The sequence below is a fragment of the Pimephales promelas genome, chromosome 9 (assembly GCF_988280905.1).
Source record: "Pimephales promelas chromosome 9, fPimPro1.hap1.1, whole genome shotgun sequence".
Taxonomy (NCBI): Eukaryota; Metazoa; Chordata; class Actinopteri; order Cypriniformes; family Leuciscidae; genus Pimephales; species Pimephales promelas.
In genome coordinates, this window is record NC_142777.1 from 15,024,493 (window position 1) to 15,052,445 (window position 27,953).

The window sequence follows — 27,953 nt, forward strand, 5'->3', positions numbered from 1 at the left end:
GTTACTGCAGCTTCCAGAGCACACAAGCCCCAGCTCGCCTAAACCAGGATTTCCTCCCAAAAAAGTGGATGAAGTTCAGTTTGTTTTATCAGGCCTGTATGAAAACGTATCACAAAGTGTTTTAAGAGTTTAAGTGCCTTGTGGAAAGGAGGAAGGGCAGGGCAGGCGAACGCGCTACACAGTGATTTCATGGGAATCGATGGAGGGGGCGAGAGGACGAGAGCGGAGATATGAAGGGTGGAACGGTGTGCCTCGCCACGTCAAAAAGAGAAGGCCTAGTCGGAAAAGGAGGCACAAGGAGGAAGTACAGCAAGAGATAATCCAGGACAGAGAGAAGATATGGAAAACAAGGCAAATATTCTTCAAATGGCTAAGAATAAAAAGGTGCCAATAATATTATCAGCTTAGCAATGGTGGATCTCAGTATGAGTCAAGGGGAGGTCAATGTTGTACACACATTGTAAAAAGGGCATCTGTTTGTTTTCTTTTTGGAGGGGGACTTGGGATGTTCTAGATATGTTTTGTTAAACCAGCTATTGTACAGTTTGTCAAATGATTATGGCTTTGTTTGAAACTTTAGTCGATGACGATGGCAGCCGACGAGCAATATCCCGTCATCTAGCCGTTCACAAAGCAGCACAATGGGCGACACAAAATAAAATTAGGTCAGCCATCACAAGACGATGGAATCTCACATATGCAATTTCAATGACACCGTTATGCAGACCTCGGGCATTGCGGACGCTATAAAATCTTGTGACTTAAAGTGGAGCACATGATCAAACCCCCAACAGCTCTGGGGGTAAATCTCTCGTTTTGTGAAAGACAGAGAGAGAGAGAGAGAGAGAGAGAGAGGGAGAGATGATGGACAATTCTAGAAGATGCCTTCCACATGAAGAGAGAGTTAGAGGAACGCGAAACATCCGAGCTCTTCCCATGGACCGAGTTACTCTTAGCCACGGGCTATCACCATTAACCTTGACCTCTGTGGTTTTGAACACCAGCTGTGAAATAAACACTGATGGCTGCTGAATTTAATCAAATATGTTAGCCAGCTGTTGCTTTGTTTTGATGATCGAGATGGGACAGGTTGAGAAGGTTTTACAAATTTAAGCTAAGAGGAGAATGGGCAGGGGACAAAGGAAAGAAAACAAGGTCCATGCGTTTATTTCCACGCTGTTAAAACAGATTAGAAAAGAACAAAATGTAAGAAACACTACTCGGAAATAAACTCCAACTAGTCCAGAGTAGACACAATGCAAAGGAATTGGGATTTCGTAGCTTACAAATAGTGTGTTTCAACCCAATTATTGAATCCTTGAGAGAAGTTATTGCTTTTTGCCAGAGTGATCAACGGAGGATACAGCGAGTGGAAATGAGGGGTACGTTTGGGGTAGAGGGTTTCACTCCTGGGTTTGTACATGTGTTCTGTTGGACTGGGGTGACCCAAGGTCACACTGAAAGCAAGGTGTGTCGGTCCCCCTGGGTGAGGTGAAAGGGCATCAATCAGGGCAAAGATGGAATGTGCTGGGATGCTATTGGTCAGAAGGGATGTCTCTGTCCGCCTCTGCCTTGGAGGGTTGTCCAGGCGATGGGGTATGAGGCGGGTGTGAGACCGGGGCAATGGCGTGGGCCAGGGGCAGAGACCCAGCCACAATGCCCTCCACTCCTGCCCCGGCTCCAGGCAGCCCGCCCGCTGCGACACCAATCAGCCCCGCAGGGAACCTACGACAAAGAAACGATCAGTTATTACTCTCTCAAACAACATGCTGACATACTGGAGCACATCTAATAGCAGTCGGGACAGGGGTGTAGTCACCTATAGGCTGCAGCTCCGTTGAGTTCAGAGTGCACGGTGGTGGCTTCCATAGACGGCCACTGAGAGGCTGCCATCAAATACTCCTTATTCACACAGTTCTTCAGACTGTCCGGGATACGACCTGCACGGACACAAGAGAGCATGGACCATGAATGAAAACCTTGCATCAAAGACACTGTGACATTCATACTTGTAAATGCCCTCCGAAACACATTCGAGATGGATTTGAATCCGATCGGTCAAACCACTTCAGGAGGTGGTCTGGGGCGCATCCCAGAAGAAACTGGACAAGTGTAAGTGTATCTGGTTGTTGAAACCACATTTGTTTTACTCCTCCCAAAGATGCGGGAAAAAAAATAACCCTTGAAAGCGTGTTATAGGCTATGTCATGTTATAGTCAGATATGACGAAGTGGCCAGGTGTAAACAGCCCCTTATACAGCGTCAACACAAGAAAAGGTGATAAACACTCAGGGTTTTATGCTGATAGAGCCAGCTAAGAAAATTGCTCTTTTATTTGATTTGGGAGTATTTTAATAAGTTATTTTAATCTGCATTTCCACAATGATTTCTTAAATTACTCCACAGATGTATGATATAGTGAAAGGTGGTGACAGCAAAAACACCAGCACACAAATATGATATTTAAAATCTCTTCAGGGCGAGCAAGGCCATTTTAACTAACTTGTAATTTTAACTCCCCTAACCAACACCACACCCATCTGTAACAGTTTTAAACAGAAAACTGACGATTTTACTCGATCATTTCTAAAGAGGTAAAATTGCAGACGCTGAAACTCCATACTGAAATAACAATAAAAATGAATGTAGCTACATTGCTAATAGTTTGGCTGTGAATACGTTTGATGATCTGTTAACATTTTTCATCAGTTACAAAACTTCAAATTTCAGTTGCCTAATTCACGCTGGCCTTGTCGTTGTTTAAGCACTGTGTCGTGTGCTTAAATGACAGTCTTAATCTGAAAATCCACACAAAAACCTGCTGCAGCTCAACTATGACTGCACATGTAAGGATACTTAAATGTTTTGTATTACTAGTTTATTCTATGATAAGTGTTCAAAGCATGTCAAACACGCATAGAATAAAATAAGTGAATCCTCCTGCAAAGCATTTAATCGAGTAGATATTCCCAGCAGGCACAGGCTGATAATGAACACCTGGTGTTTTCTGACCTGTGATGGCTCTGCGCACCTCCCGTGCCGCCTCTTCTCTGGCCTCAATGGAGGCCTGTTCACTGTACCAGGATGTGTGTGGGGTACAGATAAGATTTGGGGCGTCCTTCAGTGGGCCCTGAGAGAAACTGATCAAGAAAATGTGGTTAGTGTCACGTTAAGAAAAAAACAAAACAAAATAAAGAAAATACTTGTGTGTGTGTGGGATTGGGGTGGGTATAATGGCTCGTTTCCACTGAGGGGTACGGTACAGTACAGTACGTGTCGGGTACACCATGATCAGGCTTGCGTTTCCACCGCCAACAGTACCCTTACTTGATAGGCGTGGTATGCTGGAAAGAAGTGATCGACGTCATTTTCGCGCGAAGAAAGCGACATAGTAAACAATAATGGATGACAGACAGCAGATCTTGTTCTTGCTTCTCGGCATGTTTGTCACTAGAAACAAGCGCTGGCATTAGGCGTTTCCAAGAAGCCAACGCAAAGTCCGACTCAGGAGAATGATCTCGAGGACGCGAGTCCAGTAATTCTGTTATGGAATAGCGCGTTCTTGAACGCGGCACTCAGCTCGCTCTGGCTATGCGACTCCGGTTATCTCTTCTCTGCATGTTCATTTTAGGCAACAATAAAACGAAATATGTTATAAAACACCACTCTGCTTCTTTTCAATTTCATTTCAATATATTTTAAACATTCTAAAGCACACAAATGTGGTTCAGGCAACGCATAGCCTATTGATTATCACTGCATGCATGCAAGTTAACGTTATATTTATGACAAAACTAAATATAAAACAACCCTGGCTCTTTTCATTTAAATTTCAAAATATTAAACATATTCCAGGCAATATGTAATGTAATGTATTGCATATCGCATTGGTACAAATGTTGCAATAAACAACATGACAGATGATCTTGTAATAAAATGACAAAAAAAAAAAAAAAAAAGACAAAACTATCTCTTTTTGTTGAATTTCAGTTTTATCAATAATCGCCATTATAAAAGTATAAGTAAAAGGTACAAAAAGATATACAGTAAAGCTTAAATAACGTCAAGAAACAATTCAGTCAGTCAAATAATTCAGCGCTCAAAGATATGAAACTTCACGTAGCCTTCTGCCAAAATTATTGGCCAGGGAACGAATTATAGATTCACGAGACCAAAGATCACCTGTTAGGTTTATACAAGACGAACTATATCTCATGTTTAACCACTACAGAGACATCCGAGTCAGCGGCAAACATCAGAACGACTAGCCGAGGAAAGGCTGTTCCAGGCGGGGGACACGAGCGCGAGCGTCCGATGATTGATTGGAACGGATCTCAGTCAAATTATCATAAATCTATAAATAAACCACAGATTTGAGCTTTAAAAAACTACTTTATCGCCTGAAAAACTCTTAAAACTACATTTCGTGACACAACAACAGTAGTATTATATTTCAACAGTATGCTTCCCATGTAGCACGCGCAAGTGACGATACTCTGTCCACCAATCACCGTTCTGCAGTGAGTCTAGCTCCACCTTTTAGTACATCAACAGAAGGGTACCCAAAAAGTGGTACGGTACGTTTCAGCTTTTTGGTACCATTCACAACTTTTGACAGTGGAAACGCAAATAATTGCGTACCGAACCGAACTGTACCGTACCACTCAGTGGAAACGAGCCATAAGGGGTCATCACAGGCCAATCCTTGAAAATGGATTGTGAAGTTATTGGACAATAAATAATGAAAGCAAAAAGGAAACTTGTTTCTCTCACCTGAAGGGCTCTGTCTCGTGGACGTCCAGCGCTGCTCCCCGTATTCTTCCCTCTTTCAGAGCCTGGGCCAAAGCCTTCTCATCCACCAGACCACCACGCGCAGTGTTCACTAAGAAGGCGCCCTGGCGCATCTACAAAAACAACAACAAAAAAACTATGATGATGTATAATAAAAGGAAGCAAATTTACCTGTGTCGGGTAACCTGCAAAACAACGGAAATTATGCATTCCATGGACGAGGAACCATGATCAGCATTATTAGACCGTTTTCTACTGCTGCATGATATATTAAAACACATTTAAAAAACAGACTACAGCATAATGCTATTGTGAATTTACAATGGCTGAAATTCAATTAAAATCAACATATGCCCTGCAGTTTAATATATATATATATATATATATGAGGTGCATATTTGTTTTATTTATATTATGTATATTATAAACATCAACAGTGTTGTTCTATAATACCCATATGATTTTTTGCTTTAGATACTTTATTTGAACCAAATATTATTGCCTCGTTGTTATTATACATGTATTTTAAGTCATTTTAAAGGCTATTGTAAGGTTAGGTCTATTTTTATTAACAATTTTTTTTATATGATTACCAAAATAATTGTTAGTGACAGCCCTCCCAAACGGAGGTAACTTTCAGGGTTTGGAAGTAGATATAGCAACTACGAACATAGCATAAGTTTACTTCAGAGGTATTCAGGGCCATGGGCATGACAGATTTTGCACCATATTTTATAGTTTAATTGATATCTTTATAAAGCAGCATTATAACCACACAATGTTTCTTATTTTACTTTTATTTTATTTTCATTAAAATACATTAAATTATTTTTGCAAAATAGTGCTTTCTATATTATGCATTTCTTTAATAAAAATACATGATACATCTCACTTTACAACACATGTAACAAAATGACTCTGCAAGAGACTGCAAGAGACAAGAGACTGTTTTAGTTTAGTCAATCTTTCTGTTATTCATGCATTTAGTATAAACAAAAAAAAAATTCTTATTATATTTATAAAAAAAACCTGAGATAATAAAATGATTGTCCAACCACCCAGCAGGTGGTGATATGCACAAAAAAATATAAAATGGACATTTTATGGACAAAAAAAAAAAAACAGAAAGTATGTCACACTTCAAATTAAGTGTCTATTTCCATGTTGACTCCTGTATTTGGCACGCTGTTGAGAATGTCTTTGTGTGTTTATCATGATGGATCTTTGGAACTGATATACGCGAGTAAGAAAGGTTTGGGTTAATCAACCAAGACTACAGGGTTTGTGGGACAGTAAGTTAAACATGCTTTCTGCAATATTCCCCAAGAGTATGCCATTTAGCACTCAAAAAGTGTGTTCACTTAATAGCAGCAACTACAGCTTAGTAATGACTTTTGATCGAATCACTTTCAGTATTTTGCTAATTTTAGGTTCCTTAAGACAGAGATGACAATGTGCGTGTCTACCACAGTTGTGCTGGAAGAGTAAACCTTTTAGCATTTATCTTGGGAATAATTGTGTAATACACACAGGCAGTTTACTTCTGGAAATTAGGCCAGATTGCCTTCATACCAACTGTGAGCCATACTTGAGTTCACATGAACAAGATGAATATTCCAGTCCTTCATTTTCCAGAATGGGGTGCGGACCCATCACATAAACCCAAGTTCAGGAAACAGCTTTCACAGAGAGCAAATTAATCAAACTCTGATGTCAAATAGACCCAGGTTCATACCAAAACCAAACGGCTTCAACAGTGCTTTTAAACGAGAAGAGTGTTACTGGAGAGCTGCATTTGTACCTGTTTGATGGTGAAGTCATTGATGAGGTGGTGGTTGTGTTCATTTAAGCTGCAGTGTAGCGAGACGCAGTCCGAGTGGATGAGCAGGTCCTGTAGTGTCGCCATGCGCTGGAGCCCTAGTGATCGCTCCACCCCGTCCGGCAGGTACGGGTCATAGAAAATCACTCCAAACCCGAAAGCCTTTGCCCTCAGAGCAACTGCCTGGCCCACACGTCCTAAAAACATCCATCATAAGAAACCGTTTCACTCTTAGCTCAGTTGACCACATTACTAATCTCAAATCTGACTCACTGATTTTCATTTTAAGGCAAGAAAAAAAAAAAACTTCCCCAGTTGAATTTACATTAAGAATTACATTTTGTTTTATACAACAAGCTTTCTGAAATGTTGTTTAAATGTGCAAATTAGGGCTGCACAATAAAAAGAAATTATCAAAATATCACGTGCATGTTGCAATGGCTTCCAATAACTAATCTTAATACTTCAAAAGATTACTAAAAGTCCAAGTTTTAGGTTGATGCAGATAGCAGAGAATATACTGTTACACGTGTGACATGGTAAATGTTATTAGGCGCAATAAGCAAAGTATTCACACGCAGAGGAAGACACATCTCAGACAGCGCATTATCCTGATTTCAGTTCTCTTCCACAGCTTATATAGCCAAATACACACAAAAGTGTGAAAAGCACATCTTGCTGAGTATTCATGTAAACATATATAGTTTCATGTCTTCATGACATTCATGTCTTAAGTGGAGTAAAGAGTTGAGACCGAAAGTGTGTGTAGCAATATATTGGATTTGTTCAGCTTTTAAAGTGACAGCATCCCTATAAACCTGATTCTGTCTTGAGTGCTTAATGTTACACTACAATAGACAGAGAAAATCACTTACTGCTCTTGATGGAAAAACTTTTGTAGCTTTAAAGGAAAGATATGCAAGAATTGTACCTTAGCTTCAAAGTCATTTCGGTGGTAAACAAACTCATAGTAAGGCGAATCATCCTGGTAGTAAAGCTTGGGGGGACGCCACTGGAAAAACCACCAGCGCAAGTTTGAGAGTGCCCCCGATAAATCAATCAAGAATCAGGACATGCTTTACGGCAACGACGTCACACACATACACAACAACCTATGAAGCACGGAGAAACTTGCGCGCATTAAACGAGGATCAGTATAAAGCTGCTTTTGCTAAGAAGCTGCTCCTGAAAAAAATAAAATAAATAAATTTACCAACTTTGTGTCCCTACTACATCTCCAAAAAGAGGTGAGTGTAAAGTTTTGTTAATCTTTATATTAATCTTTGCAAATCGCAAAAAAAGTTGTTCAGTTGATGAATCGGTCAACAAACTAACCTATACATCAGTAAACACAGTGTTCGCATCTCACTACTCTACCCTCCCAGTACACACAAACCTGTTCGAGCCTTAATTGTCGAACTTCTTTGCGGCCATCATCTTGTTCCGGGTCCGACTCCGGTTCAAAGTGATACGATCGCGATTTGTCCTCAGAGACTCCCGCTACCATTCTTTCTCCAAAATATACCCTCAATTGTTGTCAAGGCAACAGTCCACATGCGTTGTGTGACAACGCCAGCAGAACAGAGGGGTGGAGTGAGCGAAGCTCATTATCATTTAAAGCTGGGGTAGTTAACTTTTATGAAAAATATTTTTTACATATTTGTTAAAACTGTCATTATGTCCTGACAGTAGAATATGAGACAGATAATCTGTGAAAAAAATCAAGCTCCTCTGGCTCCTCCCAGTGGTCCTATTGCCATTTGCAGAAACACAATGCTCCCGTCAGAGACAACCCAATCAGAGCCAGGAGAAATGTCTTAGCAGTGTCAATGATGCTCGTGTACGCGCTGATCACACCCCTCTCTTGCACAGCGCGAGCGCGTACCGTCGTTCAAACTCAAGATTGCCGGCGAGCTGCAGTTGTGCTTATGACGGAGAAGTACCCTAAACTGCCAATTCTCGAGGGACACCTGCTCATAAAACAGAGAGGTAAAGGGGAAAAGACCGATGACAATAAACAATCTTGTCTAATTTGTCAGCCCATTGTAGCCGCAAACATGTTGATAAAATGTCTGCTGCTAAGCAACAATTGAAACCTGCTAATTCACTGGCTTGACATGTTGCTGAAATAATGTACTAGCACACCTTATCTAGCATTATATAGCGCTAGAATAATTACTTACATACTGTAACCTTAGTTACCGTTATATTAACGTTATCTTACTAGCTATTTATAACTTATAGAAAGAGTGCAACATAAAGTTACATGTATTGCAAAATACATAAGGATTTGAGGACCAAGTTTGTAGTCAAAGTATGGGCAGGCCATAGCCAATGTAAAGCATATTGTTGACGTTTAGTCCCTATCAGTGAATGTGCCATAACTGTTTATCCACCGTCATCGATGGCCCTGTTTACTAGCCTGCGCGTTCACGACCGGCTCTGCTGTGGGGGACGAGCTGTGGAGGGAGGGCTGTAACGCAGCAGAGCAGAGAGCAAGGGGGTGGGACCTGTAGTTGTGCTTGTTCAAATTTTCAGACTAAGTCAACGTTTTCTCAAAACTCCCTACTGCAGCTTTAAAGGCATATGCACTGAAACGGCGTGCTGAAAACAGAGCTGTTTTTGACCAGGTTTAAGTATTTTCTTACAATACTAATGTGAATTTTTAATAAAAACAAACAACTGTTTACTTTGAGTACTCTCCAGGACGTTATTTTTGACCATTAAAGCAAAATAATCTGCGAAAGAGAACTGAATTTGGGATTGCATGCTGTCTGAAAGGCAGCTTATTTTCTTCAATGTTGTGCAGCCCTAATGCAAGTTAACCATGATATAACTTAATATGCACTAATTTGCATACAATTCCAGAACAGAAATCCTAAAATTGGATAAATTCTTTTTTTCATTTTATTGACATACTACAGATAGGTTTTTACAAAAGGGATTTTGGATCTCTTATCAGCGGTCACCTTAATAGAACTGATTCATTCAAAAAGGCTTGGTTTTCCCGCCAGCCCTGATTTAATCAGATCAGGACTCACCCAGTCCGATGATGCCCAGCGTTTCCCCTCGAATACGCGCAGCGCCTCCAGCCACCTCCCGGATCTGCTCCACGCTGGAGGCACGGGTGCCCTCACGCAATGCCTGATGCATCCAGGTGACGCGGCGATACAGATTCAGAATTAGACACATGGAAGTGTCTGCCGTCTCCTCCACAGATGAGGCTGGCACATTACACACTGCTATACCTGTTTAAGACGGAGAACCAGTTTAAACGGTCAGTCTGACTGAAACTCATTCAATCAAACATGATCATTTCACAACACAGGAACAAAACTCACCCAGCTCTGCAGCCGCTTTTATATCAACATTGTCAAATCCACTGCCAATCCTCACAATGACCCGAAGACCTTTAAACTTGTCCAGGTCGTCTCGCGAGAGTGTAATGGTGTGATAGAGCAAAGCACCAACAGCCTCATTTAGGACCTGCAGCAGAACAAAAATCCATTATATACTGACTGTATAAAAGCCTTGGATATGGGCACAACATGTGACATTAGTGGTCGACCGATATGGGTTTTTTGATGGCCGATGCTGAAATCTGAGAGTTCAGGGTGGCCGATATAAAGCCAATATATATTTTATTTTATTCATTTATATATATATATATATATATATATATATATATATTATTTTAAAAAAATCTTTAAAATAAACATGCTTAGTCCCTATACTTTAGATGGCAACTTCTTGAATCGGCAATCCCATTACAGTTTTTTTTTTTTTTTTCACAAATAAATTGTTTAAAAACATATGAATATGTGAATAAAAAGGAAGTAAACACTGTAACAGGGCTCTCCGTAATCTGGTAATTTAATGCGCACTGATAATCATTTTTTTAAATACTTTTTTTGACTAACTTTTGAGAAGGTAACGCTATTTTTACATACAGCACACAGTAAAAATGACATGAATATGACACAGTGGGCAACTGAATATAGCACAGCATATTTTTAAATAAAGGATTTAAAATGTTGCGATCACGTTTCCTGTTCGCATTCACTCACTGCACACGGACCGTCACTCGCAGCAACACGCTTATGCCGCCTACAAATGCACACTTCACAAGATACCACAGCTGGATTTGATTAAATCTGCAAGGTTTGTGAAATTAAATGTTTATTAGATATTCAGAGATTTGTTAAAATTATGTAGAAGCAATGATGTTGCTGAATGTTGACGGTACATGAGAAAGTATTTTAGGCAGATTGTTTGCCTTTTCTGTAACAAATAATATAAAAACAAACACAATTCCTTTTTACATACCATTTACTTTATTTGATTACCAGTTCTGAAGCCCCCAGTTCTGTCAAAAAGTATTAGATATGACTGACAGAGATTGTAATGCCAAATATATCGGCCGATATATCAGCCGTCGCGATGTATCGATTGACCACTATGTGACATTACCTTCTCGTGGATCTCCTGTGTGGACTGGGCATCACAGAAGGCCACGGTGGCCACGTCCTTCAGGATGGGCATCTCCACAGTACAGTCCCGCCCATCCAGCAGAGCCACCAGAGGACGAGGGTGCATGGGCCCATTGAGGATTGGTGGTCGAATACCTGCAGGACACCAAAGATCATCTTACTCATTTCTTACATGTAATGGAAACACAAATTGATCATCAAATTACCACAATTCTCATCACGAACACTACATGTCCTTTACACGAACCTAAAAGCAAACATTTTTAAATAAGTACAGTAAAGCAGCACCTAAACTCGAACAGCCAATGAGAACAAACACCAAAGCTTATGGATACTAGTAGGGATGCTCCAACCAATCGGACACAGAACGGTATTGGACGAAAATAGCGCTCTATGACTCGATAGGGAGTCACTACAATAGGTCGAGATCTCACCAACCAATTGCAAATTGATAACATCAGACTTGAGCGTCGCAGTCATGTGATCACCAGTGTGGAGTTATTACGTGTTCTCAAGTAACAAGGAACTTATACACACACGCATGACAAAATGCCCATCTTTGCGAGTACACAGACATTTATTAGGGGTGTGAATCATCACTGCTCTCACGATTAAACTCGATTGTCTATCATGCCAACGATTCGATATCATGATATATGAACTCCTTTTTATTTTATCTGCTCCAAGTACACTTCCTGAATGTAGTCACACAAAACTTAAGCCTGAACACGGCAGACAACAGGAGCATTTACAACTAAACACATGTAAATACTAAAAACACATGAAACTGTCTAGTGTACTCAAGTTACAATAATGCTCACACGACACACACATACAAGCACAAGCTCACGCACACATACATGCTGTAAATGATTTTTTTATTACTTGCTTTTGTGTTTTGCCTCCCTCTGCCACGTTACGCTAATGAGACAAACACGTGTGTGACGAATGACATCATAAACGTCAATAGGCTATAATCGAATCGATCCACATCGCAACGCATCATAGAAATTAATTTCAACACCCCTATTGTTTGTCTTAAGTGAACATATAGGGCTCTAAGAAATCCGTTTTATTTTTTGGGAATTCATTTTTTTTACCCTAGACTGTTATTTAGTCGTAAAAAGTGTGCTTTTAAAGTTAATGATTAAAATGTATATAAATAAAATAGGAATGACCTTAAATTTACTGAGGTAACATTTACTCAGTAGCCTTTTCAGCTTTTCAAACTGTCCAATAAAATGAATTATATAAGTTTATACAAGTTTGAATAGTCACACTCTGTCTCTCCCACGCCCAGTGTCACTCACGGAGTTCGCTTCACTTCTGTCCAGTCCGGCGCCTCATAGACAGACGCAGTGTGCACGTTTCTGTGTGTGTGTGTGTGTATGTAAGAGAGACGCGTGAGTGATAGAGACAGAGGGAGAGCGGGGAAAGGAATTGCAACTGAAAGAATACGTTGCGTGTTTTAAATAGTGTTTAAAAATGAACGAAACGTTAAATGTGGCGGCCGGAGTTGATATTGTGGCCGCGAATAAGTCAATGTGTGGGAAACACTGCATAAGTCACATGCGAACTGCTCGGCACTGACAGCTAATAGCGTTGAGTTACTTAACTTTTTGCCGACAAAAGCAGAGCTGCGGAGAGCCGCTTCCTTCGCCATGCTTTCATTGTTTTGATTTCGTCATTGGAGCTGAAATGATGGGTGTCGCCCAGTTTTATGTCACCCGGTCTGTATTTTCACCAGACATACGTTCTTCTCCCACACAAAAAGCAGAATTTCAAACCAAATATGTAAAATTCCATGAAATTCCGTGTGAACAATAAATTCCGTGTTAATTTGCCAATTCCGTCCCCGATTCAATGATCGCGGAAATCATAGGGCCCTAAACATAAAGCAGGTTAATAAAGAAGATGCTGCCGTTCTTGCCTTTCATGTTAATCAAACATCTCAATGCTCTCAACTAAATCCCTTTTGTGAAGATTATGCAGTTATTGTACAGTGCATTTGATTACTCTATGCAATTTATGCTGTATTTCGATTCAGTACAGCCGCATGCATTATGGATGAAAAGAGGAATAGATAGACTATATTCCCAAAATACAGAAAAGCTAGAATTTATAAAGAGAATAAGGCCTACTTAAGTAGGACGTAGGAAGGAAGAAATACTCAGAACTTGGGGAATAACGTTCCTGATCAGAAAACCCATTTTGTAGTTGCAGCATTTCTTTTTGTTTGTCCTCAGTCACATATTGGACAATGTTTAATTACACGTTATATGGGTTATAATTATGTTCAGTTTGACATTAAGTCTTGTAAGCTCTTTAAAAAGCCAGAGCTCTCATAAAAACCTGTAATCTGTATCGGTTTGCAAAAAAAAAAATCCTGATCGGAGCATCCCCAGAATACTAGTCATGTTAATAAACAGCAGCATCTGCCATCGTTTGCAACCAAGATGACATTTACTTCAACGTTCATTACATCAGATTAGCAGATTAACCAGCATTAAATAAATCAATCCAGTAAAAACATCCTTAAAATGAGAATTTGCCATCATTTTGAGTCATTATGAGAAGCAAAACCAAATATTCTCAAGCATTTCAAGACTATCAGCATTTCTTTTTACCAAGCAGATTACGGATGATTTCCGCCAACAAAGCGTCCATATCAAATGACACCAAACTATTACAAAGCCAGAAGTGATTTATCATGTTTTGAATGTTAGTGGTCAGATAAATTCCAGGAAACTATTTTATGATTGTTACCATTATGGGGTAAGACAACAGCTAACAACTCCAGGGTCCAACCCAACCTCCCCCCAACCTGACAAACGAAAGTGTGAGCAGGGGACAGAGGGAGGGAAGGAGATGAGGAAAGGGGGCAGGGAGTCTTCACATGACTCATAATGACCTACATTCAGCAGACTGGAAGCCAAATTATCTTTGTCCCCATACTGCTAAACCATCGCTAACTACTTCAAGTTTAATACATCAAAGACAGAAATGTTTACATGTAATAGACGGGATGGGAACAGGAAAACAAGCCCCCACAGTAAATCCTGCATGGAGCCATACATATGCATTACTTATTTTAATGAAAACTGAAGTGATAGTTCACCCAAAAATGAAAATTGTCATTATTTACACACCCTCATGTCATTCTTAATTTCCTTTCTTCTGTGGTACATAAAATAAGATAGTTTGAAGAATGACGATAACACAACAGTTTTGGTCACCATTGACTTTCATTACATGGTCAAAAACCAGTCTTCTTTTGTGATCCATAGAAGAATGTCTGTCATAAATGTTTGTAGTAATTTGTGTGAGAATTTTTAATTTGAAGGTGGACTAACCCTTAAACGTTCAATATAGTTTAACTTTTGAGAGCCCTACATTCTTGTCCATTGCACTCAATCTAGCTGCAGTTTAGTACAAGTAGTTGCACACATCCCCATTTATAGAAAGTGATTTCACTAAAAAAATAATAAACAGTGAGGTCTAAATTTATTTAACAATCAACAGTCAGTACATTCAATTTAACTGTTAGTTAAATCTTAATTGTAAAAAATAAAAAAAATAAAAACATTTCAAGCAGTTGCACTTTAAATTTGTTTTAAAGGACAAGTTCGGTATTTTACAATTAAAGCCCTGTTTTAAGATCATTTCTGATTAAAAAGAATGGTTAGGGATGTTTTTTAAGACAAATGCTGCAGTCACGAAAATTTTCGGTTTCTGTGGTAGCACCTCCCCACCTTTACAATGGTAGCATAGGTGCACTGGAACAATCATTCATAAAAAGCATAAAACTTTAGTTTACAAAGACGTGAAACTCACCGAGTGGTCTGGGGTGTTCACTGATATGCTCACACAAAAATCGCTGCAAAAGATGCTTTCCAACAGGTTTTATCGTAGTTTTTGTACAACTCCATTGACTTGTATTGTATGTTCTGTGATGTACGTTATTACTCCGCCGCCTGGAAATGGAAATGAGCCTGTTTGTATTCTTTCTGTAGTTTATGCAGTCACGTGCATAGGTCACGTGTATACAAGTGGTTTGCTTGCATTTGGCAAAGGTGCATTATCGCCACCAACTGGGCTGGATTGTCTACTATTCAAGCTCTCAACGGAAGAATGTCCGGCTGTGAGGCGTTTGGAAAAATAGGTCTACAGTTTTATAACGAATGGTAAAACACCTGTTGGAAAGCATCTTTTGAGGCGATTTTTGTGTGAGCATATCAGTGAACACCCCAGACCACTCTTGAGTTTCACGTCTTTGTAAACTAAAGTTATGCGTTTTTATGAATGATTGTTCCAGTGCACCTATGCTACCACCTATGCTACCGAACTTGTCCTTTAAAACAAATTCTTGCAGTGAGTTATAGTGTGCTCTTATAGTCACATCTTACTGTACGTTCACACCGCCGCCGGCGAGAGCGTCAAAGTGGCCGGAAGTCATTCATTTTCAATGAGAGCCGGTGGCAAGATCCGGCGAGGGCAGCGCGTCTTGGACGGTAAGAGCGGCGAAGAGAGTTGAAATCTGGTCAACTTTATGGTAATAAGAAAATGACGAGGTTTGGTGGAAACCAATCGGAATGTAGAAGAGCTCATTTTGAGAGAATTCCAGAGAACTCAGTCCTGTAAACTTTGCTTCCGACCGCATTAGTTCCCAAGCAAAATAGAGGAGGTTGATCATTTGAATTTGACACTTTTTCAGTGGAAATGTAAATAATAATAGCACTTAACCATGAACACAAAAGCCACACCACACAAATGGCTTTTAATTTATTTCATTAGAAAACATGTCACTATAGTTGTTAAGTACTTTCCATCGATCAATTTTCTGCAAAAAATAACAATCGACATGCTTGTTTGCTTTGCGGCCCGTTTAAATACAGTTTTAAAAAACGATAACGCATTTGATCTACGTCAGAGCATCAGAGCGTTCACGAATCTTTCCATGGCGCCGAGAGAGAATTTTGCCGCTCTCGCTGGCGGCGGTGTGAACATACGGTTAAGATCCCGGTTTTCTGTAAAGACCATGAAGGTTGTACAATAACTTTATAGTTATTTAGCACATTCATTTTGCTACCTATCTATTCATTACCGTATTGAAGGTCTGAGCTTACATCCCATATTTCATCAAGTGTCTAGTGGTCCATTTTAAATACATATAGATTTGACCGTGCCTAGTAAAAACCAGTCACTTACAAATGCACCTCAGCACACACTTTATTTTAGATTGAATTGTGAGGTGCAGTCATGCTAACGGTAAACACAGAGGACGGAGACAGTACAAAGATGCTGTGACAAATGCAATACAGCATCATGACAAGGCAAAATGCCAAATTAAAGATGATTGGTCATGGTCCTACAGAACCTAAGTTCTAAGTCATAGACCGCCATCAGCGCTGCATTTACTGCAGACGGCACATGATAGGGGCAGACTTAAAGCAAATATTTTAGCTTAACAGCATCACAACTGACTGTAAAAAAGGAGCAGAGATGTAACTTTCTGTTCATATCTTAATCACAGCACTTTTTTTAAATTAGCAGGGTAAAAAGCTGACATATCAGACAAAGAGGAACTTCTGCCTGCTACAGCCAAATGCAGAACAACTACAGGAAGGACATGTTTGAGCAAAGGCAAAAAACAAATCCAGCCTGGGACGAATTCCTGAAAAGTACGCTTCTTGGGACGAGACCGGAAAGGATGCAAGAGGAGAACTTAATTGATCTGTATCAGCAGATTCCCATCATGCTTCAGGGTGTTCTGTGTACCACGATCATCAAACTGCATTACGTAAATAGTTACAAATGGCAAAATTCAATGTGGCATCACTAAATCTGCCCATTTTAAGAGAAATTAAGAGATGCAGTTCAGGGAATGCAGTGTAATGCCAGAAGTATCGAATAACAAGGTGTGAGATTTTGCTCGTCATATACTTACGATCTCATTATCACACTCGTCTAGGAACAGCTGTGGAGGGAAAAGGGTGTTAAACCGTTCATCCAAGAACTCACAACACCCCCAAACCTATTTCTACAGAACGATGCTCATGTAAATCAGAACAGCCATGATTTTAAAACCCAACGCCCCCCTTCCATCACTGACAGGTGTTGCTGCACTGGCGGCTGAGATGGGGGTGGGGTAAGACGCCAACACGCACACTCATGCTATCACACTCCTGTGCACAGCTAATGATTAAGGAGAGCTCCATGACGAGTCATTAAAGACAAATATTTGCACTCTTTCCCTCCAAATCAATGCTTTGTACTGCCATCACGCAGTGTGTGCTTTTCCGCCGAGCGTTCTTGGAGTGGAATAAACATAACATATAAAACAAGAAAGATGCAAAATGGCTGAGCGGCAGAATTCAGGGTCCGCGGTGCTCTCGCGAGGAACAATGCAAACACTTATTTCTGTAGGGTCACGGCTCGAGCGCCGACGAGAGCACAGATGCCGTGTGTTGAGTCTGAGCCAGGCTGCATGAGAAAGAGAGAGGGCCGCAACACAAGCATGGCCATGCAAACAATGCCATTCATTCAGCGCTCATTTCTCTACTTCACCCCCTTCCCAAACCTTCTCTCGCTCTCCCTCCCTCGCCATTTCACCCCCCACATGGTCCTCACATACACACGGTCTCAAGGAGAGGGGGGGAAGGGTGGGTGGATGATAATACAGCTGCACCACACCCTGCCTCCTGCTTGGCCAACACACACACACACACACACTCTTGCTCAAGCTGCAAGGACATGCAGTGTAAGCTGCAAAAAGGAAAATTACGCCCGCTGCTGTCACCACACCCATGTGAATTACTCACACTGCATCTTCAAGGCGACTCACACACACATATACACACAACATCAAACAGGTACACGTAGGTCCAAACCTTGCATCATGAAATCCACGCGCCTGTCTTCTCTCCCCTCCTCTCCTTCTATCGCTCTCTCTCCACCCTTTACAATCAGTGTCAGGCTGTTTTTGCCTGGCAGACACCCATCTCCCATGTCATCTACACTGGCCCCTCCCCTACAGTGACCGTCCAATCAGAGGCCTGGGTTTCGAGTGCCGGCCAACCAGCACAAAGCTCCACGGCATTGACAAGCAGCGCTAGAGGCAGTTAGGCAGTTGTTGTTTTTTAAAGAGACAGAGTCTTGTTCTGCTCGCATCAACATGACCTCGCTCTTCCACAGAAACGCCTCCGTTATCCTCTCCTCCCGCCCCCTGGCTCTCTCTTCTGCTGTCACTTGGATAAATATCACTGCCATCTGCAGCTGTGGCCATAAAACTGGGCTGAAATATGAGGAAAATTTTCACACTGCCTGAGCTGATGACAGCAGCTTTCTCATAGGTTATCTGCAAGTAAAACAACTTGCTTTGCTAAATAAAAAGGTTTGACCCGAGGCAACTGCTGATGAGAGTGAAGCTGCCAACTAGACACGACACGCTCCGTAAATGAATCCCCATTTAAGTCACAATTAAGCAATTAAAGTGCAAGAGGCTGTGATATAGGGTTAACATTGTCATTACAAAGGGCACAATGTGAGACATATTGGAAATTGAGAACCATTTTTAAATTTTTTTATTCAAAACTAGTTTCATTTTTTTATTTTGTTCTGGAATGACCTTAGGGCAATGTGGAATTACTAAAGCATTGTTAAATTTTTTTTTAAAAGGATAGTTCACCCAAAAAGATGTTCCAAACCTGTTTTGAGTTTTTATTGAACACAAAAGATATTTTAAAGAATGTTGGTAACCAAACATTTGACGACACCCACTGACTTCTATAGTATTTTTTCCCCTCATACGGAAGTCAATGGGTGTCATCATTTGTCAAATGTCTGGATACTGACATTCTTTACAATATAATCTTTAGTGTTCATCAGAAGAAAACTGCATACAGATTGGGAACAACATGAGGGTATGTAAATGACAGAATTTTCATTTTTGGTGAACTATCCCTTTAAGAAACCAATATCAATAAAAGTTTGACTTTCCTCATATTTAAACAGCGCAGCTTAAGGCCTTTTTACTTTAAGATAGTACCCACAATAAAAACAGAGTCCAATCTATTTAAAAATCTTACCAAGCAAATTCATAAAGTGTCATCCATCTACCAACATTTTCAATGTAATGGAAGCAGCAAAATATATTTTCTTCCCTATTGTATCGTACATCAGAGTAAAAGATAATCACAAAAAAGTAGGCTGTGTACTTTGTTCTATGCATCGGTTTTTCACTCTGGATTTTGAGACGTGGTTGTTCCAGTCAAAAGTCGAGGCAAATAAACATGAGCTTGCAGGGGCGAGTTTAAGTGACTAAATTATTGGAGCATTTCCAGACAAAAGTCTGTCGTTTACACCGGAAGATCCATGTATGACATTGTGATTAAAAACATACGCATGGATGAATCATTTATGAACTTTAAAATGTATTTAGAAAATAAAAAGAGTGAAATTTTATTTCATGCAGACAAAAAAAAAAGAAAATACAGCCTGCAAAAAGATTTTCCCATATTTAACAGGTAACCTTGATGACATTTACATAAAGATTCAAGATTCAAATCACATGCCATGCAAATACAGACCTAAATATTAACAACTTGCAGTGTAGCAAGAGGGTTACCGAACTGTCTTACAAATTGATGGAAAATTACATAGAGTTCACCTAAATATTCATACTTATCTTGATGTAATGCCAAATAGATACAGCACATTTATTTCACTGACACGATTACACAACTAAAAACCCATTAAACACCAGGTACATAAATTAGGATCTATTAAAATTTTAGCGAGCAGCTCTAATATTCAACATCTACAAAAAAATAAAAGGGACTGCAATATACAGCACACCGACTCATTTATATAACGTCTACGTGGCCCTTGCGTTCTTTAACTAATCCTTCCCTCGGGGGTCAAAATGACCTGAAGCCCTAAAATTATTCTTACATATTTTTTTTTGTCCAGAAAGCTTATTTTATTTAATTTTGATAATATTTATTCTATTTTTTAATGCAATTTTTGGGAAATTTATTTATATTTTATTCACCTTTAAATTACTAGATTTGATCAATAAATAATAAGATTCCTCACATTCTTTTAACTTAAATTCAAAATAACTCATAAATTGAATTATTTTAAAATTCAAAATAATTCATAAACCTTTTAATTCAGCTCAAAAAAATCCTACATTGGGTTTCTTTGCCGACCTCTTGTGGAAAAAATTATATACCATGAGATGGTCTTATATCTCTATATGGAGCAAATGAGCTGTTATGCTGGGTCCTAAAGTCAGTTTATTCAGTACGCATTCAGATAAACACGTAGACATTAGAAAATAATTTTTTTGGTAAAGTTTTGGAATTCTTCGCATTCCATTCATTCCTATGGGGGTCAAACTGACCCACAATGGAAGTATTTGTTGTTACCTTTTCAATTTTCAACCACAAAACTCCAAGAATCCATTAATTTTTTTGTGTGTGTTTGTGTTTTCGTGCTGCATGTGTGCTAACGTGCAAAAAAGTCCTGTCCTGGGTAGGGTTGCACCAGCCACTCATGAGTTCTTTCTTAAATTATAACGCAAAGTCCACACTAGAGGCTCAGTAACTACTAGCTAGTTTGTAACTAACTCTGTACTTTATTCCGTAGCACCATTTGTTCCTAAGGTAGAACGTAGTGAGCAAGTAGGTCGTAAAATAATGCGTAGTTGCATATGACGTTCAGCCTTGATGAACCAATAGCAGCCTTCAAATACATGAGCTGAAGTTGTAATAAAAAGCTGAGAATTTAAAATTTATCCTTTATTCTAATTTTTTTTGCCTCACCTCATGATACTAACAGTAAAAATAAGTTTCCATTCAATACGATACTTGATCATGAATAGTAAATAAGTGTTTTTATACATAAATAACATTCAGAAACTGTATTTGAAATTTAATTAAAAAGGATCAATAAATATTGATACAAAATGACATTTATTGATTATGACTGATATTTGACATGCACAACATGGACCGATGCACACAGCGGCGCCGTTTAGGACAGGTTAGGTAATAAAGAGCTGTTAAAGTAATCTTTTCACATAATGTTCTCTCTCTTAAAATGTAAGCAAGTGTAAATGTCAGCATTATCATATGTCTAAAGAATTAAAGTCTGTCAGGTAAAAGAAGAGCTTATTGATGCAGTTCATCTACCTGATATTTTATTCCAACCGTTATTCCTGATTGGAGACTGCCTGCCATAAATATTTAGTTGGAACGTAGAGTTACGTTTAAACTAAGTTGTAATGGTGCAAAGTAAAAATATTGCGCAAGTTGTAACTCGGTGCCCATTTACTCAAAACTAGGCTAAGTTGTAACTTACACAAAGCTGGTGCAACCGGCCCCTGGGGTTTGGACCCCTTCCGGTGAAGACTCAATTTTTCTCAGAAATATTTCAGGAGAAGGATGAGGGTTAAATGTGTTGATGTAATTTCAAAAGAAAAAGGTAGATAGGGCGGTAGTGATGCAACAACTAAGCAATAACGTAAATCCACAACGAATTTCATTATCGATTAGTAGCGTCTGCCCACTTCCGCAAGTAGTCTCAAATTACAGCAACGAATAATGAATTTCTTTGGACAACATGCATTTTAAAATAGTGGAAGAAACAGAGTGAGCTGCTCCTGGAAAGGTACTGGATCCAAGCTGCCCAAAACTAGGGCTGTCAACTTTAGTCGTTTAGTCGACTAATCGGTCGATGCCGTCGTGGTCGACTGACATTCTTATTGGTCGACCAGTTGCATTTTTTTTTTTTTTTTTTTTTACCAATAGAAGGAATTTTTCAATGACTTACTCCTTGATATTTATTCATTTATAATCAGTTATTTATTACTGTAGGCCTATTCTAAATATAATTAGCCTATGTTTTGTCCCCAACTTTAAAATGCTTTAATTTAGGCTATTTTTGTAACTGCGCCACAGTTTAGCGCACACACATAATACAGTCGGGAACCGCACCTGTGGCTGGCTGCGCTGCTGCTCGCGCTCGGTAAGGGATGCTGTATTCATTCAGTTAGAACGCTGCTTGTTTTGGCTTTAGTCGACAAAATGTCCAGGAAATATAAATCTTTTGTCTGGCTGCATTTTAAAACAAAGACGACAAGACTGTGGAGGGAGGCGATCGCGTTGCCATTATGAGCGCGCAAGTCGCGCACATACATTTAAAATCGAACTTGAGCGCGCAAAAGACGTGAGCAGCCTTTTAACGGCTATATCATGCTGACTCAATAGATTGTGTTTTCTTAATGTTTTCGTTTTTATTTGTACACTTGACGCATTTGAAAATAGCCTAAATAATGCAACAAAACGAAAATAAACCTATACGCGGTCCTACAGCCTATTATAGGATTGTTTTTAAGTTATTTGGGTTTTTTTGAGTGTTGTTTAAAACGCCTTGATCGTCAGGACTAAAGTTAACCCATAGCTTTGAAAGTAAAGAAGAATATAAAGCCTGTATAAACGAGAGCTTTTGTTGGTATTTTTTTTATTATGTGGCAGATAGCAGTTATATTTTTTGCAGCGTGTGGTGTGGTCAGGTGCGCGATTGGGACTGTACTATAGACCTAGGACAGAGCTCTTCACTTTTTGCAGTTAAAAAATCACTTAATTTTCAAAGAATTATATTATTATTATAGTTTTATTTATTTGTGATGTTTTTTCGTTGTTGTTTTATAAATGCTCAATGACAATTGTTTAAAAAATGTTTAATCAAAATATCACGTTTTTTTTTTTTTAGTCGACTAATCGTCGAGCAGGACTCGACTTTGGTCGACTAAGGATTTCTTTGGTTGAATACAGCCCTACCCAAAACATGATTTTTTTTTAAACTTCAAGCTAATGCATTAAAATGGCTAGCCCTGTCAGACGCTTTGATAGATGCGTGCGCTACTTCATGTGGGATATGTTTTCTTTAGTGCAAAACTTTAATTTTATGGTTATTTATATCCTTATCTGTAAGGGTTTCAAGTATTTTCATTTTGCATGAATGCTCGTCCTGACAGTCTGCGTATAGTGCTAAAAACATACTCAAGTAAATTTAATACATTTAATAGTCTGTCTTTTTCACCTGGGAAAGCATATTTACACTGTCTGAATTGTTCTGTGTCCCCTATATAGTGCATCATGTGCCATTCACCATAATATAAAAAAGAAAAAAATGTAAATGTGTGACCAAGGGACGGATTTTAGCCGCAGCGTCAAATTCTAGAGAGCATTGGACTGGACAGAAAATCAGATGAGAAGATGAAGTGCAGTGCAGTGACGTTATCAAAATCATTGATCCATATTGGCCGAGTGAGAGACTAGGTTTTAAAGTCCCCGTGAACCGGAAGTCGCAAACGATTTTTCTCCAGTGCTGTGACGTATTTCCAAGTGAAACGGGATATTGAACAGAGGGCAGAGCGCTCATTGTAAACTAACGGTTTGAGGGGAGTGGTTAAGCGTTTCCCCACCCAAACTGTGAAACCTACGTCATCAGAAAAAGAAACCGTTCCAGACCGGAAGTAACTTTTCAGATTTTGATTAAAGATTACCAAGGTAAAACATTTTTTTAATATATTTTTACTTGCACGGATTAATTGTTCACCACAAGACTAGTAATATGCGCTAACAAAGTAAATAGGTTCAATTTTGATTTCACAGGGACTTTAAATGGTTGTATCTTCCGAATGCGAATGTTGTCATTGCTTTGGAGCACACTAGCTTATATTGTAGAATAGATAACAGTAAGGCTAACAAATTTATACTAAAACCCCCAAAAAATATATATTTTGATTTCATGGGGACTTTAAGGGATGGCACCATGTTCACCAAATCTAAAGAAATAGCTTTCTCTAGATTTTATGAAAATGGACAGGAGTTTCATTCATTCAGTTGTAATGTACTCTATAATAAAGAACACACAGGCACTGTTTTTAATAACAGTCGTTGAGTGTCTGTGCCGCCCTGCACAAACAGGAAAGAGAAAAGATAAGAGAACAGAGCTTTAACTGTCCAACAACTACATCACCGTCCACACAAACATTCACGAAACAACCATATCATCACCCATCCCTTTCTCAATAATTGTTAGTTCACATAGTACACTGACACAATGCCAGTGCCAGATGAATCACTCAAGGTTTACACTGACACAAATAATACATAAATCACTTCTCTATAAACATTAGGACAATACGTTTAGGTCAATCCATAACCACCCAATTATTAAAGCAAATGCAAATCCGACTAACCACAGCGTCAAATCTAGATTTAATTACAAGGTAAAATATAAAATCACTTTTTGAAGTTCAGCTCAAGACATAAAATGCAATGCTTATCAGGCCTGTGTATCTGGTGGTGGATGCAAGGATTCACTTAAAGTCAACATGAAATCAAAATATACCAATTTTCATGGTCTTATTGTGAAGAATTCATCAGTGCACATAATGTCAAAGAGATAAAAACTTTTTTTTCATCAAAACCTAATAACTTGACTTAATTTAACCAATAGGTGTCTGTGGACTGCTTCTCATAACCTGATCAATTCCAGTCCCACCCTAAACGATGTCCTTGAACAGGGTATATACAGATACTTCAAATTAATTGAATATACTTTAATACCGTCACAATATTTTTTTAATACCAGCACGACTTCAAGGTGCAACTGTAGTGACGTAAAGGGAAATGTAACGTAATGAAATATCTTCAAAAACTTGCATTTACGCATAATGTCCAAGGTTTTTCCTTGTTCTTCGGTGGTGGCCGACAGACACTTATCCTTTCTTGCCCTCGTTTTTTTTTTAAAGCTTTGATTTTACCACTTGATTTGCTTTGTAACAAAATCCTTCTTTGCAGGACCTGATAATTGTTTAGGTATATAATCATATTAATTTCAAAATGTAAAATAAAAACAAAGCATTAAAAATTTTATTTTAACTAAGTCTATTTTTTTTACCATATACTGTAAAATTAAATAGAATTAGCAGCCAGATTAAAAGAATAAAATAAATAAATAGATGCTAGATTACTTGCTTTGCACTTTTTTTTCTGGTTTCGACTCACTCCAGTCTAAACTAAATTATTTTTTATGTTTTTTGGCAAGGTTTCTACGCATCATAATAAAAATAACCTGAAAATACTACATGGTTTACAACATACATGAATTGTTTGTTCATGTTACTTCACAATGCATTAATATAAACAAATACAACTTTTGATTTCAATAATGTAGGCAAGTAAATGGTGAAATTAACATTAAGAAACATTCATTAATGCTGTAGACGTGCTGTTTATTAATAGTTCAATAGATTTTAATAAATGGAACCATATTGTTTTACCGATGCAGAAGTCCCGTGAGGACAGATCTGTTGTTTTAACCATTAATTAAAGTGATGTCATTAGCGGACGTGTACGCATTGTGTGGTTATCCCATCGCATAAATTTGTGTCAACAAATAGTTTTTTTTAGGATAGAATTCTTCATTTATTGAAAGTGTGGTTATGTCAGCTGAATGTGGGGAACGCTTTACAGAGAAGATAAGGCAACTTTTTTTTTAACACAATTCACACACAGCGGGAAATAAATTTCCAATTGCGCCATGTGAAACTTTGACCTTTTACCATCGTGTACCTTTTAATATTTTTTCCAACCCCGCAGACTACCCGTTGAGCAACTCATTTCACATGTCACATTATGGACGTAAAGTGGGTGCAAACGTCATTTTGTGCTGAATTTAAAAGATTTGGGTTGTTGAAATTCAATAGGACACATATTGTCCATCTTTAATGTGTTTTCTTCATCTTACCTTCACAGATGCGGTCCAGTCTCTGCCGCTTCACTTTGTGTTTGTCCATCAGAGCCATCGACTGGCAGTTCTTCGGTAAGACCAGCTACGGCCACAACACGATGAGGGAGAGAGAGGGCACAGCACAGCGTTCAGCCCAGAAACCACCCAAATCCTAAAAATAGCTGTGAAGATCAATTTCACAGGTTAAGATAGAGCAAAAGCACTTGGACAACCTATTCACACCATGGGGAAAACGTGCAAAGATAAAAATGTCATGCATTTTACCTGGTGTAAAATACCTTTGACTATTTAGTCTAGAAATGTTTCACAGTGAGGCTTCAACCACATAAATGACTTGATTCTTAAAAATAGTGCTGGGAAAATGTCAAATGAAACTACCCACCTGATGATGTCAAAGCCAATACACTACTCCGCTGACGTCACGGTCTTTATAATGGCAGCTGTAGGGGAGAACATCAAACAAGCATTAGTTATGGATAGAGCGTAGAAAACTGTCATTTTTACCCATTATTTAAGATACTGATAATATATTGTGGCGTTTGAAAGAGGATAAAGGCCCATATATGTCCACTAGCATTAACACCACTAGCATAAATCTTTTTAAACTCGCTTCTTAAAGACCATTTCGCTAAAAAATAACCGTAAACGAACGAATGAGCGCGTTTTCAGAAACAAAATTATTTGGCACGTCACCTTGTTTTGAGCGCTCAGTTGAAACTTCGTGATTATTTACTTCAGTCTCAATTCGCTTAGTTAGTTCTCTCTCATGAGGCTCAATGAACAAACCTGTGACTGTGTAGAGTAGTTCAAGACAGGAAAAACTACAGAAGAGCACATAAATTGGGTTAAATATCCATAAATCGTGACAAGCGTCGTCGCCGCGTCTCGGTCGCGAGACTGCGCGCGGACAAGTCAGTGAGCGCGAGACCAACGGCTGCGGTCTCAAACAATCGCGTTTAACGGGAAAAAAAACTTGCGGTTTCGTTGATTTTACCCGGTGCGTTGAGGTTTTGTCGCGTCCCTCGCTCGCTTCAAGTTCTCAAATTAGCGCTGAGCTAGCTAATTAGCACATGCAGCAAGACACAATGCAAATGACCACACAATTAACCTCCGAATCCAGTAACGTTCCACAAAACACGCAAAGGAAAACACAAGAGCTTATTTGTGGTTTTGAATCGCTTTTATAACTATATTCGTCTCTGATAGCGTCGTTTCTCTGACTTTGAATGTACACACTGAGAAAGGCGCTTAGAGTGGTTGCTAACTGAGCTACCAAACATTAAACACACACACAGAGAGAGAGAGTGTGAGAGATACAGTCATAATAACACACTGGAGTCTCACGGCACACACAATCGAGAGTCTGAGGTGCGTAATTTGTCAAATATAATCCAGAAGCAGGGTAACGCACCCCACTCACCCGAAAAAGCGTCTCTGGAGATTGATGTACGGGTCAGTGTGGTCACGGTAGGTGAATCAACTATTCCCCGCTATCAATCGCCATGAAATCTGCACAGAAAAGGAAGTCGAGGCCGCAAAGACAACGTGCTGTGGAAAGAGCGAGTATTCAGAGCAGAGACATAAGCGATGTACAGTACAGCGCCTTCTACAGGTCAGTCTGTCATATTGCGGGATCATGCACTTCTTTTCTTTTCTTCATATTATATTTATAAGGCCATACTGGAGCTTGTTTTTGCCATGGAATACAAAAGTTTATTTCAAAAGTCTTGAAATGTAACAAAAAAAAAATTCTGAATTTCAAGATATAAATTCAGAATTGCAAGAAAGTCCAAACTCTGAGATTAAATGTAAAACTCAGAATTCCAAGAAAGTCGTCAAAACTTTGAGATATAAACTTAGAATCCTTTAAAAAAAAATCATTGTGAGATGTAAACTCAGAATTCCGAGAAAGTCAAAACTGCAAGATGTAAGCTCAGAAATCGTAAATTCAAAACTGTGAGAAGTGAACTTAGAATTCTTAAAAAAAAAACACACACACACACACACGTAATTGTGATATGTAA

General features: G+C 39.0%; 1 protein-coding gene across 3 annotated transcripts; it reads right to left on the minus strand.

Annotated features, from left to right (window-relative positions):
• Nucleotides 1-1,151: 1,151 nt before the first annotated feature.
• On the minus strand, nucleotides 1,152-27,525 carry ctbp1l (C-terminal binding protein 1-like). Of its 3 annotated transcripts, none has more exons than XM_039648641.2 (11): nucleotides 27,350-27,525; nucleotides 26,312-26,369; nucleotides 25,927-26,090; nucleotides 11,081-11,235; nucleotides 9,952-10,096; nucleotides 9,652-9,858; nucleotides 6,593-6,807; nucleotides 4,774-4,904; nucleotides 3,013-3,140; nucleotides 1,820-1,940; nucleotides 1,152-1,725 (listed from the first exon to the last, which is right to left on the minus strand). In XM_039648641.2, exons 3-11 carry the CDS (start codon nucleotides 25,982-25,984, stop codon nucleotides 1,536-1,538), a joined length of 1,350 nt encoding a protein of 449 aa, XP_039504575.1. In that variant the 5' UTR covers nucleotides 25,985-26,090; nucleotides 26,312-26,369; nucleotides 27,350-27,525; the 3' UTR covers nucleotides 1,152-1,535. The 3 variants fall into 3 exon arrangements, with proteins under 3 accessions (XP_039504575.1, XP_039504576.1, XP_088990895.1); XM_039648642.2 differs by having other exon boundaries at nucleotides 27,341-27,471; XM_089134769.1 differs by lacking the exons at nucleotides 25,927-26,090; nucleotides 26,312-26,369; nucleotides 27,350-27,525 and adding an exon at nucleotides 17,991-18,126.
• Between the last annotated feature and the right edge of the window lie 428 nt (nucleotides 27,526-27,953).